Source organism: Cucurbita moschata, unplaced genomic scaffold (assembly GCF_002738365.1).
Source record: "Cucurbita moschata cultivar Rifu unplaced genomic scaffold, Cmos_1.0 Cmo_Scf00011, whole genome shotgun sequence".
Taxonomy (NCBI): Eukaryota; Viridiplantae; Streptophyta; class Magnoliopsida; order Cucurbitales; family Cucurbitaceae; genus Cucurbita; species Cucurbita moschata.
In genome coordinates, this window is record NW_019268527.1 from 4,067,634 (window position 1) to 4,080,914 (window position 13,281).

Consider the following 13,281-nt stretch of genomic DNA (forward strand, 5'->3'; position numbering starts at 1 on the left):
CCAAAATAAAACAAATTGATTTTAAAAAAAAAAAAAAAAAAAAAAAAAACTGCAATTTCCAGCTCTAACTGTGCTGCCATTAAAGACCAAGCAATCATCCTCCTCAACCCTGTAAGAACCCTAAAACGCCTCTTTGTCCATTTCCCCAAGTCCTTAATAAATCCCTTCAAAATCCAAATGTAAACAAAACCCATTACCCAAAATCCCTCCCTTCTTCTTCTTCTTCCCAACAAACAAAGCAAAAAGGTGCCCTTTACAGCCGCATTTACTTCACCCTTTTACCCATCCTATCCCCTTCCTATTAAATTCTGTAACAGAAAATTATTTTGCTCTGATACAACACCCATGGCATTCCAATGCATACAAAGGAATGGACGCAGCCCCACCTTTCGCTTTCACTCGGGGTTGGAGCTTTAAGCCCTCTTCACTAGTTTTATGGCGCTCTGTTCTTTATCATTGTTATTACTATTATTGCTTTTTCCCCCTTTTTGAGAATCCTGCTTTCCTTAACCCTCCCCTGTTTCCTTTCTTTCTCTCTGTTTTTGAGGTTTCTCTGTTCCATAGCTTCTGCTGATATCTTTGTTTTCCGTTCTGTTCTTGCTCTTGGTTGTGTTATGGAGAACAAGAGATTCTTGGTGTTTGTATTGTTTGTGTGTTTGGGGAGTTGGAGTTATGCTCAAGAAGGTGCAGAAGCTGCTCCAATGGAGAAAACAGAGCTTGATGCTCTGTTCTCTGCAATTCAGGGCTTTGTGGGGAATTCATGGAATGGCTCAGATCTTTACCCAGATCCTTGTGGTTGGACTCCAATACAGGTAATTCTTCTTCAATCGTTGCTTTTAGAGCTTCCCATTTGAGGAATCTACTTAGAACGACGGGATACTCTGTTTTGGGATGTTTTTTCAGGGGGTTTCTTGTGATATCTTCGATGGGCTCTGGTATGTCACTGCACTAAGCATTGGACCAACTCATGAGAACTCGCTTGCTTGTGCTCCAAATGCCCATTTCAGACAGCAATTGTTTGAACTCAAACACCTTAAAACTTTGTCATTCTTCAGCTGCTTTGTGTCGGCTACAAGGAACAATTCTGTTTCAATTCCAGCCGGAGAATGGCTGAATCTCGCCGTAAGTTTAGAATCTCTTGAGTTCAGATCAAACGCTGGCCTCACCGGAAAAATTCCGGCCAGTTTAGGGAGTCTTCCAAACCTGCAATCTTTGATTCTATTACAGAATGGATTGGTGGGCGAAATACCAGAATCTTTCGGCGATTTGATCCGATTGAAACGGCTGGTTCTTTCTGGGAACTCGCTCACTGGTCCAATTGCTCCAAATCTCGGCAGGTTGAGCGAGCTGCTGATTTTGGATTTGAGTAGAAATTTTCTGTCGGGTTCTTTGCCGCCATGTTTGGGGAATTTAAGCTCCCTTTTGAAGCTTGATCTGAGTGACAACAAATTGGGTGGAGTTTTGCCGGATGAAATCGGTGATATGAGGAGTTTAACTCTTCTGGATCTCAGCAACAACAGTTTCTACGGCGGATTGAGATGGTCGTTTGAGAAGATGAATTCATTGGAAGAAATCATCTTATCCAACAACCCAATCGGCGGAGAACTCAAGAACATAAACTGGAAAACTCTAAGAAATTTGATGATTTTGGATCTCTCCGACATGGGTTTGACTGGGGACATTCCCGATTCACTGTCGGAATTAAAAAAACTAAGGTTTCTGGGACTAAGCCGCAACAATCTAACCGGAAACCCTTCGCCGGAACTTGCAGCTCTGCCATTCGTTAGTGCGATTTACCTGTCCGGGAACAATTTATCCGGTGGCCTTAAATTCTCCGAAGAGTTTTATGGGAAAATGGGAAGGAGATTCGGGGCCTGGGATAATCCGAATCTGTGTTACCCCATGGGAATGGTGACGGCAAACAGTGCTCCATATGGAGTGAAGCCATGTGAGGAGGAGGAAGAAGCAGTGATCAAATTGACGGAAAAACCCTTCTCAAATGGGAATGTGGCTGTCTCGAACGGGTGTTCTTGGGTTGGAGTTGAAGGGTTTTGGTGGAAATTCGTGGGGAAGACATTAACGATGATGTTGCTAATCATGAGGTTGTGATGAAACAAGAAGGTTTCTTTGCAGTAGTGTTCGGTCGGAAGGATGAAATAATTTTTCGAGGAAAAAAGAAAAAGAAATTACCATTGGTTGCCTTCTTTGTAAATACTTTCATTTGCCGATTATCTAAATTACCGTTTTTATTTATTCAAAATTGAATTTTTTGGAATGTAAAACTCGTTTGAATGTGTAAAAAATCCAACTTGATTTTCACTGATTAAAAATGTTTTTTTAGTGAAAAGTTTGATTAATAATAATTCTAAATTATTTTTTTCATTATCTTATATTAAAATGAAAATTTTGTCATTGAACGATTAAGATATTATATTTCTGATCTAAATGTAGGACGTTTCAAATCTTGAATTATGTTTAAAACTGTAAAGAAAGATAACTGTAAACAAAAATTACTTTAACCTGCCCCTGCCCAAACAAGAAGGAGATTCCTCATTTAGACGAGGAGTTAATTTTGAGACTATGTAATATTTAAACTAAATATTTTTGAGACCCTAATATTTAAACTAAATATTGTTTTGTAAATTTTTTTAATTATTAAGACCATGTTGTAATATAAATTTAGAAAGTATGCGAGTAAAATATTATATATATATATATAGCTTATGAAATATATTATTTTATTATATATTTTTTTACGACTTATTATTAAAGATTCTATTGGAAGATGAAAATTTAAAATAATTATTTTTAAAAATAATAATAAATGAAAAAGAATTACTTGCACGGAATCCAATCCTCGCAAATTCGTCGAAGAATCTCCGATCCTATCACAAATAAATGAAGAATTTCGTGAGGATAAGAATGGAGAAGTTTCCCACCCGAAAATCTCTACTTAAAATTATATTATATCAGTTATTTATCTTTTAAATAATAATAATAATAAAAAGTTATAGTTTTAAATTTGTAGGCCGTGATAAAATTGTACAAAAATAAATAAATAAATAAATAAATAAAAGGATAAATAATTGAGCCTATATTTATAAATTGCATTAATACCCAAAAAAAATCTCTATCCATTTGTAGGCATAGTGAGCTGAATTTGAAACCTTAGCATAATTTTAAGAAAGAGGGGAGAAAATGGTGGGTAGAAAATGAGAATAGTGTAAATAAAGGGGGTTGGTTTGGAATAAAAGAAAAGAAAAGGGGTGGAATGGACAATAAAAAGGTCGGTAACGCCCCCTTTTTATTCCGTCTACACCCCCACTTTCCCCCTTCTGCAAATTCAGTCTTTTTTAAGCCTATCTTAGCAATTTTATTTTTATTTTTCTAAAAATCAATATAAAAACAATTTTTTTGTTATTATAATGGGCTTTGTCAAGTCTACCGCTACCAAATATTGTTCACTTTGACCTGTTATGTATTGTCATTAGTCTCACGGTTTTAAAATATATTTGCTTAGATAGAGTTTTCCACACCCTTATCAGGAATGTTCCGTTCTCACCGTGACCCAATTTATAATTTAACACAATTACAGATAATTTGAAATTAATAAATTTAAGTTGGATATAAATTTTTATAAATTTTAAAGATAACATTAAAAGTTCAGAGAATTATTAGATATTTTTAATTTTCGTGAACTATATAAAAATTTAAGTTTGAAGTCATAAATTAACCATTAATAAAAACATAATTTAATAATACTTTATTTATTTATTTATTTTGCTAAACGTTTTAAAGAAATTAATTGAGATTCTACAAGATAAATGTTTAAAAAAATGTTGGAAAAAATGGAAATATTTTTAAAATGTTTTAAAATGATTAAAAAAAATTAAAATATTTATTAAAGAAAACGCAGACTTTGAATTTTAACGCAGAAAACGAGTGAAGACTGAAGAGGTCGTCTTCTTCCTAAGCATTCGTCAAACCCCAAGACGACCGTTGGAATTTTTAATTTTTTCATCATTAGTGAAGAAAATAAAGCAAAATAATTTCCACGTCAACCTTAAAAAACAATGCCATATTTTCCTAAATGTTTGGAAATAAAAAACATTTTGTTTTTATTTTTATTTTCCTCAAAACCATTGTGAAAATTTAACTAATTTTGAATATGTTCTGATTGACTCGTTCATTAGCATTTTTAAACATAAATATAAGAAATTTCTACGTTCGATAGTTAAATTATCAATCAAGATATGTATGTCACAACAAGAATAACGGAGAATAATTGAACTACCAAGAGACCGATCAATACTTCGATGTTTCGTTGAGCTTAATTGTTCGATTTTCTGGGATTTTAGACTACAACTTGAAGTTTTAGATTAAATTTAATAGACAGAAACCAACGTAAAAAATTGAACTAATAAAAATAAAATGAGAGAGTTATAATGTATATGTCGTTTTCAAATGTTTTATTATGTTTGGAAATGCTGATACAAACCCCCTTATTCGCGTAAGTCTCGAGTGTGAGGACAAGGTAAGGGCTTCTTCCGCCATCACCATCTGACCTATTCAATGAGTTTTCATGGAGTGGGTCAGATTCCGAGGATGAACCCGCTAATCCAAACATCATTTATGAAGAGCGGGAAGTGGTCGAAAGTCAAAGAAATTTGGTTAGAAAAAATCAAAGAAGTCCAACCATGAGGTCATTGGAAAATTGCCCCCCAAAAAAGGGTAAAAAAGTTAGGCAATACAATACCAATACATCTCATATTGGACTTTAAGCGAAGACTTATAATTTATTTAGAGTTTACCTACGAAAATCAAACGAACCTGTTCTTCAAGAACAAAACCCGCTAATCAACGAGTGTTTTGACTCGGTTTTTGCACGCTTTTACACATTTAGCTCTATCAAATAACATAACTCGTAGGATATTAAATTCTAAGTCCGCCCCAATTCACCCAATCTATTCGAACCAGGAAGTAGCATAAATACACAAGAATGTTTCCCATGCAAATTATTTTCTCTCTTCATCAGCCATGGCTTCTTCTTCTTCTTTAAACAACCCAGTCGCCATTGTCGTTCTTGCTCTGCTTCTTCTTTCTGGGTTTTGCTCTGCAACTCGGCCGCTGAAACCGACGGGACCGGAGATGGATTCCGGCGACGTCAGTCTCAATTACAAGACAGGGTTCCGATACGGCGGCGAAATCTTCAGCTTTCTCCCCAGAAACATTCCGATTCCTCCTTCAGCTCCTTCCGACAGGCACAACTCTGTCGTCGACTCTGTTCCTTCCAATTGAAACACCATTTGTTGTTCCTTTTTACTTCCATTTCTTTGAATTATAATGAATTTATACTGTATACAAAGTGAGCCAATTGTAACCATTTTGTTCCAATATGTATGGAATTTGAAGTTAATATAATTTTTTTTTATTATTTTCAACCTTTTTCATATGGTTGAACTTAAAATTTGTGAAAGAAAAAGGAAATAAGAATTTGGTTTGTCGTGATCAATTCTTTATAATTCAAACTTCATTAATTCAGCTCTTTAACAACGCGACAACAAAAAGAATGGTACGTGAACGGTTTAAACATACCTGCCACGCCCTAGCTATTATTCTAGGGATCTCCAAGGCTCGAGACTAAGAAGTTTTCACACCCTTGTAAAGAATGTTCCGTTCCCTTCTCCAACCTATATAGAATCTAACAATCCACCCCCTTTGACCCAACGTTCTCGTTAGCACAGTGTCCGTGTCTGAATACAATTTGTAACCACCCAAACCCACCCCTAGCAAAAGTTGTCCGGTTTGACCTGTTACGTGTTGTTGTTAGCCTCACGATTAAAAACTACACCTTTATAATAAATGTTTCGTTGCTTTTCTCCCATTATTATGGATTTAATATTTGCTTGGGTATTTTTCTTTTTCTTTTTCTTTTCCTTTTTTTTCCCCAATTTTAATTGATTTTATAATTTAATATCTCAAATTTTAATAATTTAAAAATATGACGTGGAATATGAATTATTTTCTCTTTCTCAAATTATTTTAAGCAACTAGTTGATTTTTATTGCTACCGTCCACAATAATTAGATTTTAAAGGCGGTTTAATGGAGGCAATTTATTATTATATTTAAAAATTATATATATCTATATATATATATATTTTATATGTTTAGTGGGCAATTAAATTATTTTATATATATTTGTATTAACTAAATAAAGTAACTCCAATTATCCATATTAAATTATTTTCAAGAAATATATTTGTATTAAATTAACAATAAATAAAATAATAACAAATACCAAAATTATTACTTTGACTTTGGTTGCATTTCGTCCCCAGTTTTCAAAGGGTTGAAAAAAAAAATTATTTTCCTATTTTTTTTTTGAAGTACTTTTAATCCCCTTGTTAAGGGTAAGAATTAATCCTATATAGCATCTAGGTACTCGTGTAAAGGCTAACGGAGCTAGGTATATTTGGCTTAGAGCTCGAGAAGTAGTAAAAACGTACTGGGGTGGCTATTACTACTAATGACGAGGGATGACCATAATCAGACTTACGAGTCGTTTTCCCGATGTAATTGAAGGCAAAGAGGAAAGAAGGTAGAGTTTGAGAAACTCTACTGATGCTTAAGAACGTTCTGTGTCATGTCAAGTATAGAAATCTAATAGGGCACTTGGGTGTGTGTATCTCGGATCCGAGCATTGGTTTAAGTATCAATGTGGGTTGGGTAAAGGTCGAATGTGAAATTACATAAACGTGCGAGGACGAGTAAGATTCTTTTATTGGTTGCGTTGGAAAAGCATAATGGGTTTGGGTCCCAAAGTTGAAAGATGGGTGTGATAAAGGTACGTTTTAACGGCGAGGGGCCACGAGTGAGTGAGTGAGTGCTACCAAAATTAGAGGATAAAAGAAGAGTTAAGGAGATACTCATCAAAATTGGAAGACATGCCCACCTCCCAATTCATTGTGTTTTTTTTCCTTATCATTGTGCCAATGTCCTCCCCAACATTCTTCTCTTCTTTCATTATTGTTAATTAGCAACGATCGCTAACTGTAATAGTTAAGTCTATCGGTAATAAATATTGTTCACTTGAACCCATTATGTATCGTTGTCTGTACATTTACCGGGAATATTTTGTTCTTCTTTCCAACCGCGTAGGATCTCACAATCTACCCCTTTGAAGACTCAGTGTGATGTCCCACATTGGTTGGGGAGGAGAACAAACCACCCATTTATAAGGGTGTGGAAACCCGATTGGAGGAAGGAAAGAGTGTCAGCGAGGACGGTGGGCCCCGAAGGGAGGTGGATTGTGATGTCCCACGTTGATTGGGGAAGAGAACAAATCACCCATTTATAAGGGTGTGGAAACCCGGGAACCCCTTCCCCTAGCAGACGCCTTTTAAAGCCTTGAGGGGAAGACTAGCGGTGGATCTGGACCGTTACACTTAGCATCCTCACAGACACATCACCTGGTGTCTAGTTTTGATACCATTTAGCTCAAATTCACCGCTAGCTGATATTATCCGTTTTGACCCATTACATATGACATCAGTCTCATGGTTTTAAAATGTGTACGATAGAGAGAGAAGTTTCTACACCCTTCTAAGGAATGATGTAGAATCTCACGACAAGTAATATCAACCATTAGAACAACAATGAAATCCATGGACCAATTCTTAGATGGCAAGCACTAGCTCTCCGTGCGACTTCCTACAAATCAAAAAAAGATAAAATCGAAGGGAATGAAACATCCTAACTATAGTGGTTCCTTCTGATTCTAGAAAACGTCAGAAAAAACCATCTATAGAATTATCGAGTAGGGGCAAAATGACGGTAAGTAGATACATAACTTCTTTTATATTCAGACGATGACAAAACGAGTTGTGATAGATTGATTAACATCAGAACAACACTCGTCTTGGATTGAAATTTATGAGATGAAATGCTTAGAACTTTGAAATATTTTTGATTCTCAAACAACCAATGTGAACAAAAAGAAAAAGAGCTATACATCGAAATCAATACCCCATTTGCTCCATCAATGCATTGATTCCCCAGAAGCACGATTCCCAGAAATTCAGGCATCTCAAGAACAACCAAACAAAGGATCGATCAAACTTCAAATCCTAAGCAAGTAAATACTAAGTTCAGGCCCTCCATTACAATCAGGGCTCATCATGTAAAAAGCTTCCGAATCCTTCGACCCAATCACCCGCTCAAACCTCGCCCTCATGTACATCAATTCCCCCTCCGACCCATTTCCACTTCCCTCCGCCGCCGGCAATACCCCTGCCCCCATCGTGATCGGCTCCACCGCCTTCAGAATCCTCTGCTCCTCCGCCCCACACTCCCTTCTACTCGCATACCCACATTTCTTCCCATTACAATACGTTCTCCACAGCGCCTCCTCTACTAACTTACAATTCTTCTTCCTCTCTGCTTTCCTCTCACATTCCAGCGCGATTCGAACCAACCCAGATGCCATTTCCCGCACCAGAACACTCGTCGGCGTCGATAGCTCAATTAAAAACGTCGGATTCTGTTTTGGGTCTTCTTGTAACGCGAAATAGACATGTCCTCGTCGGTACCCAAATAGCGTACCGACAACCCGGCCGCCAAGCCGGGAGCGATTGGTTGTCGGCCGGATCCGTCCGATGACTGTTAAAGCCGTCCGGAGCTTAGAAGCAGATGGTTTCTTCTTCTCTGGTTTCTTGAGGCTGTCTTGCTTGTCTTCCTCGCTGAAACGGGAGGACAAAGTGAAGGACAAGGGTTCTTGGTGGTGTTGTTCTTCTTGGGGCTTGTTTTTCCAGGTGAAATACCGGCGGGAGAAGGAGGAGGAGGAATCATGGAGGGAGTTGGACATGGTTGTGGGGGTTTGAGAGAGGAGGAGGTTGGAATTATGATGGTGAGATATAAAGAGAAGGGGGGGTGGTCCAGTTTGGATGAAATGTCAGAGATTTGTAGGAATGGGTTCGAAAAACAGAACAGAGGATGTGGGAGGGCGCCGCGGCGGCCCACAATGGCTGCGCTGCAGGAGTCCTTGCCTGTCTTGGTTTGATGGTTTGAAAATTTGAGTGCCACAAGTCCCAACATTTAATAGGAAGGCAATGCCACGTTTAGTTAAGACCCGCACCGAGTTAAATGGATCCTGGCGCTGTCAAGACATTGCGTACTGTTCTGTCTCCCTCTGCATATTTACTAGCGATAACATTGGTTCTCAAGGGAATAACGTTTTAAAATTGTGTGGCTGATGTCGATACGTAACGGGTCAAAATGGATAATATTTGCTAGCAGTGGATTTGAGCAACACTACATTTGAATGAGAGCAATCACGAGAATAGAATGAATAAGAAGGAAGGAAATGAAAGTTACCGCCTATATCAACAATCTATACTTTTCTTCTTGGTGACTCAGTCAGGAACTTCATAGTTAAGTGTGTTTTGCTTAGACTAATTTTACATCAGGGGAAGAATGTCGGGATTATCAAATACTAATGGTTATATTTATTTGGTTTAATTTGGCAACGAAAAAAAAAGACAATAAAAAAAGATGTTGAGACTGCATGAGACAAACAGCTCAGAATCACTGTCGTTAATGTCAAAATGTCAAAGGAAAAAAAACAAAGAAAATGGAAGCCTTGAGCCAATAAACACATTAAAAAAGCTTTAAAAAGCTGGAAAATAGCATACCCTACCAACCTATTTCTCTTTATTTACTAAATAATATTAATAATATTAATAATATTATTATTATTTGGAAAAAAAATGTGGAATTTATTGGATTTAATTTGTTGATCCCTAGGTTTCCAACCATTTTTGTCTCTCTCTCTCTCTATTCCCACATGCTTTACAAACACGTGGGTTGTTCAATTAAAATACTATTATTATTATTATACAAATATTTCAATATCTTTAAATAAATAATACCTACTCATTCCAATTATTTTTTAAATAATTTCTTCCAATTTTCTTGACTTATATTAATGGGCTCATACCATTCCTTCACAGTCCATATTACAGGCCCATTTGGGTAACTCTAATACAAAACAGAAACGGCCCAACAAAGAATGATCCATGGGCCCAGCCCACAAAAATAAACTTCACGGTTTCAAAACCGTGTGTTAGGGAGAGGTTTCTATACTCTTATAAGGAATGCTTCGTTCTCCTCTCCAACCGATGTGGGATCTCACAATCCACCTCCCTTGAAAGCCCAGTGTCCTCGCTGCCATACCGCTCCGTGTCTGACTTTGATACCATTTGTAACAGCCCAAACCCACCACTAGCAGATATTGCACCTCACGGTTTTAAAACGCATCTTTTAAGGAGAGGTTTTTACGCTATTATAAAGAATGTTTTATTCTCCTCTTTAACTGATACGAGATCTCACAAAAAGTACGAGAAACGAGACTGAGTTGTTTGTTTTAGTTTTAAACTATCAATTTAGTGTCTTTATGGCATGGGATTGTTACCCTCCAATTAAGGTGACCATATATGTTTTGACTTTTATACAAGTATTCAACTTTGTTGTCTCTCCATCTTTAGAAGTTGACTTATTTCGAACCCACACAAACACGTCCCTTCTAAGTTTGGATGAATTCTTTAATCGTTGTAAAATCATAATGAAATCTACTGGGTTTTGTGTCTAGTTGTATATTGATACCGTATTATTAGCTTGTATGGCTGTATAAACGTTATCGTTGTTGGATGATGGAAGTCCCACATCGACTAATTTAGGGTGTGATCATGAGTTTATAAGTGAGGAATACTAACTCCATTGGTATGAGGCCTTTTGGGGAAGCCCAAAGCAAAGCCATGAGAGCTTATGCTCAAAGTGGACAATATCATACTATTGTGGAGAGTCGTGTTCGTCTAACAATCGTAACTCAGATGAGTTAAAGTTCTTCAAACAACACATTAATTACTATTATAAACCGATATCAATTAAGAAAAAAGCTTTTTGTTCTTATCTCCCTTTTCGTTTCCATGTTGACGACTAATACATCTTGATCCAACCCAGCTCGACCGTGCCTAGCTCGTTATTACGTGAAAGGATTGAAGCCCTCCATAACCATTGCTTTGATGGGACCAAAGAGTGGTTGGGGCAGACTATCCCATTCATACCAATCCCAGCCACCACATTTGTCAGGCTCAAGATTGAGCGGCGTTTGCATGGGATCAGCCAACACCGCCCGCACGAACACCACCACATAGTGAGCCGGCGTTGGTTGGTCCATAAACAAATTATTGGTCACTTTCAAAAACTCAACCTTCTCAATATCCAGCCCCGTCTCTTCCTTCATCTCTCTTGCAGCACATTCTTCAAAATTCTCACCTAAAAACCAAAAAAATCAGTGTCACAAGTTTATAAGTGAAGTTACGAGTGCTTATATTCAAAGTGGACAATATACGTAGAGATATGTTAGTATTTAGACACAATCGTTGGAGGATGGAAGTCCCACATCAGTTGATTTAAGAAATGATCATGAGTTTATAAGTGAGGAATACTAACTCCATTGATACGAGGCTTTTTAAGAAATCCCAAAGCAAAGCCACGAGAGCTTATGCTCAAAGTGGACAGTCGTGATTTCTAACAACAATGAGATAGAAAAACGAACCAAATTCAAGATGGCCACTTGGGAGAGAATATTTAGAGTTGCCAATCGATACAAGTCGACGCCCCATTAGCACCGATTTATCTCTCAACAAGCAAATCGCCACTGCTACTTGCGGCGATGGCGGAGGCGCCACCACCAATGTCTTCGTTTTTGTGCCGTTAATCTGTTGGACCTCAGACCCCATATTTGAAGATGGGTTTTGTGTTTGGAGGTAAGGTTATGGATGAGGAGGTATTTATAGGCCGCAGCGCCGCCGTGGCTGACGAAGGTGGAGCGAAAATTCGGGGTTTTTCTGTACAGTTGATTGTAGTATAATTAAAGTACTATTAATAAATAAAATTAAATTTCCATAATGAATTTTTATGTATACTTACGTCCATTTTCGGGAGTTTTTATTTTATTCTTTTTTTTTTCTTTCTAAATAAGTTATTTGGTTTAATGAAACAATATATTTTTTTAAAAAATAAGTTAATGAAACAAACTTTCTGAAGTTTCTATAATCCCTTAAATTAAAAAAAAAATCGAAAAAATATAATTATAGTTAGTTTTGGGTGAAAATTGAGTACTCTATTAAAACTTAAAAAAAAAAAAAATATATATATATATATATATACCGTTAATACTATGCTTCAAAAATACTCATGAACATTCAAAAGTTTCAAGATAAATCATAACGTGTCAATAGACGGTTGACAGTAATAATAAGTTGGTATTTCTCTTTCTCCTCCAATAATTTGGGCTAATTAGGCTTTAAAAGTCTTACTTATTAAATTATAAAGTTTTATTTTTTATATTGCTACGAAACCACATTTATACTCTAGATTTACTTTCTGTTCTTGAGTGTAAAATTATATTTACTGCACTATATTTTCATCCACAAATCAAATATTCATAAGATCTAAATCGCTAGATAACGATCATACCATTAATTTTTTATATTTGAATTTTTTAAAGGAGTAAAAAATAATAAAGAAAGTCTCGGAATGGAGGGAGAAATCTCTCGATACAGAATCCGGACTAATCAAATTAGATATAACTAAATCTGGTATAACTAAATCAAATCTAATCTTAACCACGCATTTAACCCGAGATTAAATGTAGCATTTCCACCTGCAATATGGCGGCCGTCATTGTTGATCCTTCTCTTGTCCATTCAGTTGGCGTAGCCATACTAAATTACTAGCATTCAATTCATACCCATCATATTTGACTTTAATTCTAAAATTTCAGATAAATAAAAAATATTTATGTTTAATCAATACTTAATTATTATTAAAAAATAATTTTAAATATTTTAATTTTATTAGTATATTATAGATGGTAGAGTTTAGAATTTATTTAGCAATAATGTTAATAATTATTTTAAAATTTTAAGAATAAATCATTATATATTTGAGTGGAATAAATCATTTTAAATAAGATAGATATATTTAATAGTTTTATTGGGTGGTTGGCTGTGTGCCTGGTTGTATTACATTATGGGCATTCACATCCCTTGCACCATATCCAAATAAATCACATCAATGTCCTTTTCATCTCCTATAAGACCTCCTGCTTTTATTTTTTTTGTTTCATCCCAAAAAATAAAAAATAATAAAATAAATTAAATATATATATATATATATATATATATATATATATATATATATATATATATATATATAT

General features: G+C 35.8%; 3 protein-coding genes across 3 annotated transcripts; 1 reads left to right on the plus strand and 2 right to left on the minus strand.

Moving 5' to 3' along the window:
* The first annotated feature begins 8 nt into the window (after positions 1-8).
* On the plus strand, positions 9-2,272 carry LOC111449330 (piriformospora indica-insensitive protein 2-like). The gene is made up of 2 exons (XM_023089179.1): positions 9-812; positions 904-2,272. Exons 1-2 carry the CDS (start codon positions 615-617, stop codon positions 2,107-2,109), a joined length of 1,404 nt encoding a protein of 467 aa, XP_022944947.1. The 5' UTR covers positions 9-614; the 3' UTR covers positions 2,110-2,272.
* Positions 2,273-7,945: 5,673 nt separating this feature from the next.
* LOC111449765 (protein MIZU-KUSSEI 1-like) lies at positions 7,946-9,174 on the minus strand. The gene has a single exon (XM_023089801.1). The coding sequence runs from the start codon at positions 8,863-8,865 to the stop codon at positions 8,122-8,124; it is 744 nt and encodes a 247-aa protein (XP_022945569.1). The 5' UTR covers positions 8,866-9,174; the 3' UTR covers positions 7,946-8,121.
* Positions 9,175-10,851: 1,677 nt separating this feature from the next.
* Positions 10,852-11,842, minus strand: LOC111449830 (geranyl diphosphate phosphohydrolase-like). The gene is made up of 2 exons (XM_023089887.1): positions 11,617-11,842; positions 10,852-11,333 (listed from the first exon to the last, which is right to left on the minus strand). Exons 1-2 carry the CDS (start codon positions 11,798-11,800, stop codon positions 11,041-11,043), a joined length of 477 nt encoding a protein of 158 aa, XP_022945655.1. The 5' UTR covers positions 11,801-11,842; the 3' UTR covers positions 10,852-11,040.
* Positions 11,843-13,281: the final 1,439 nt, after the last annotated feature.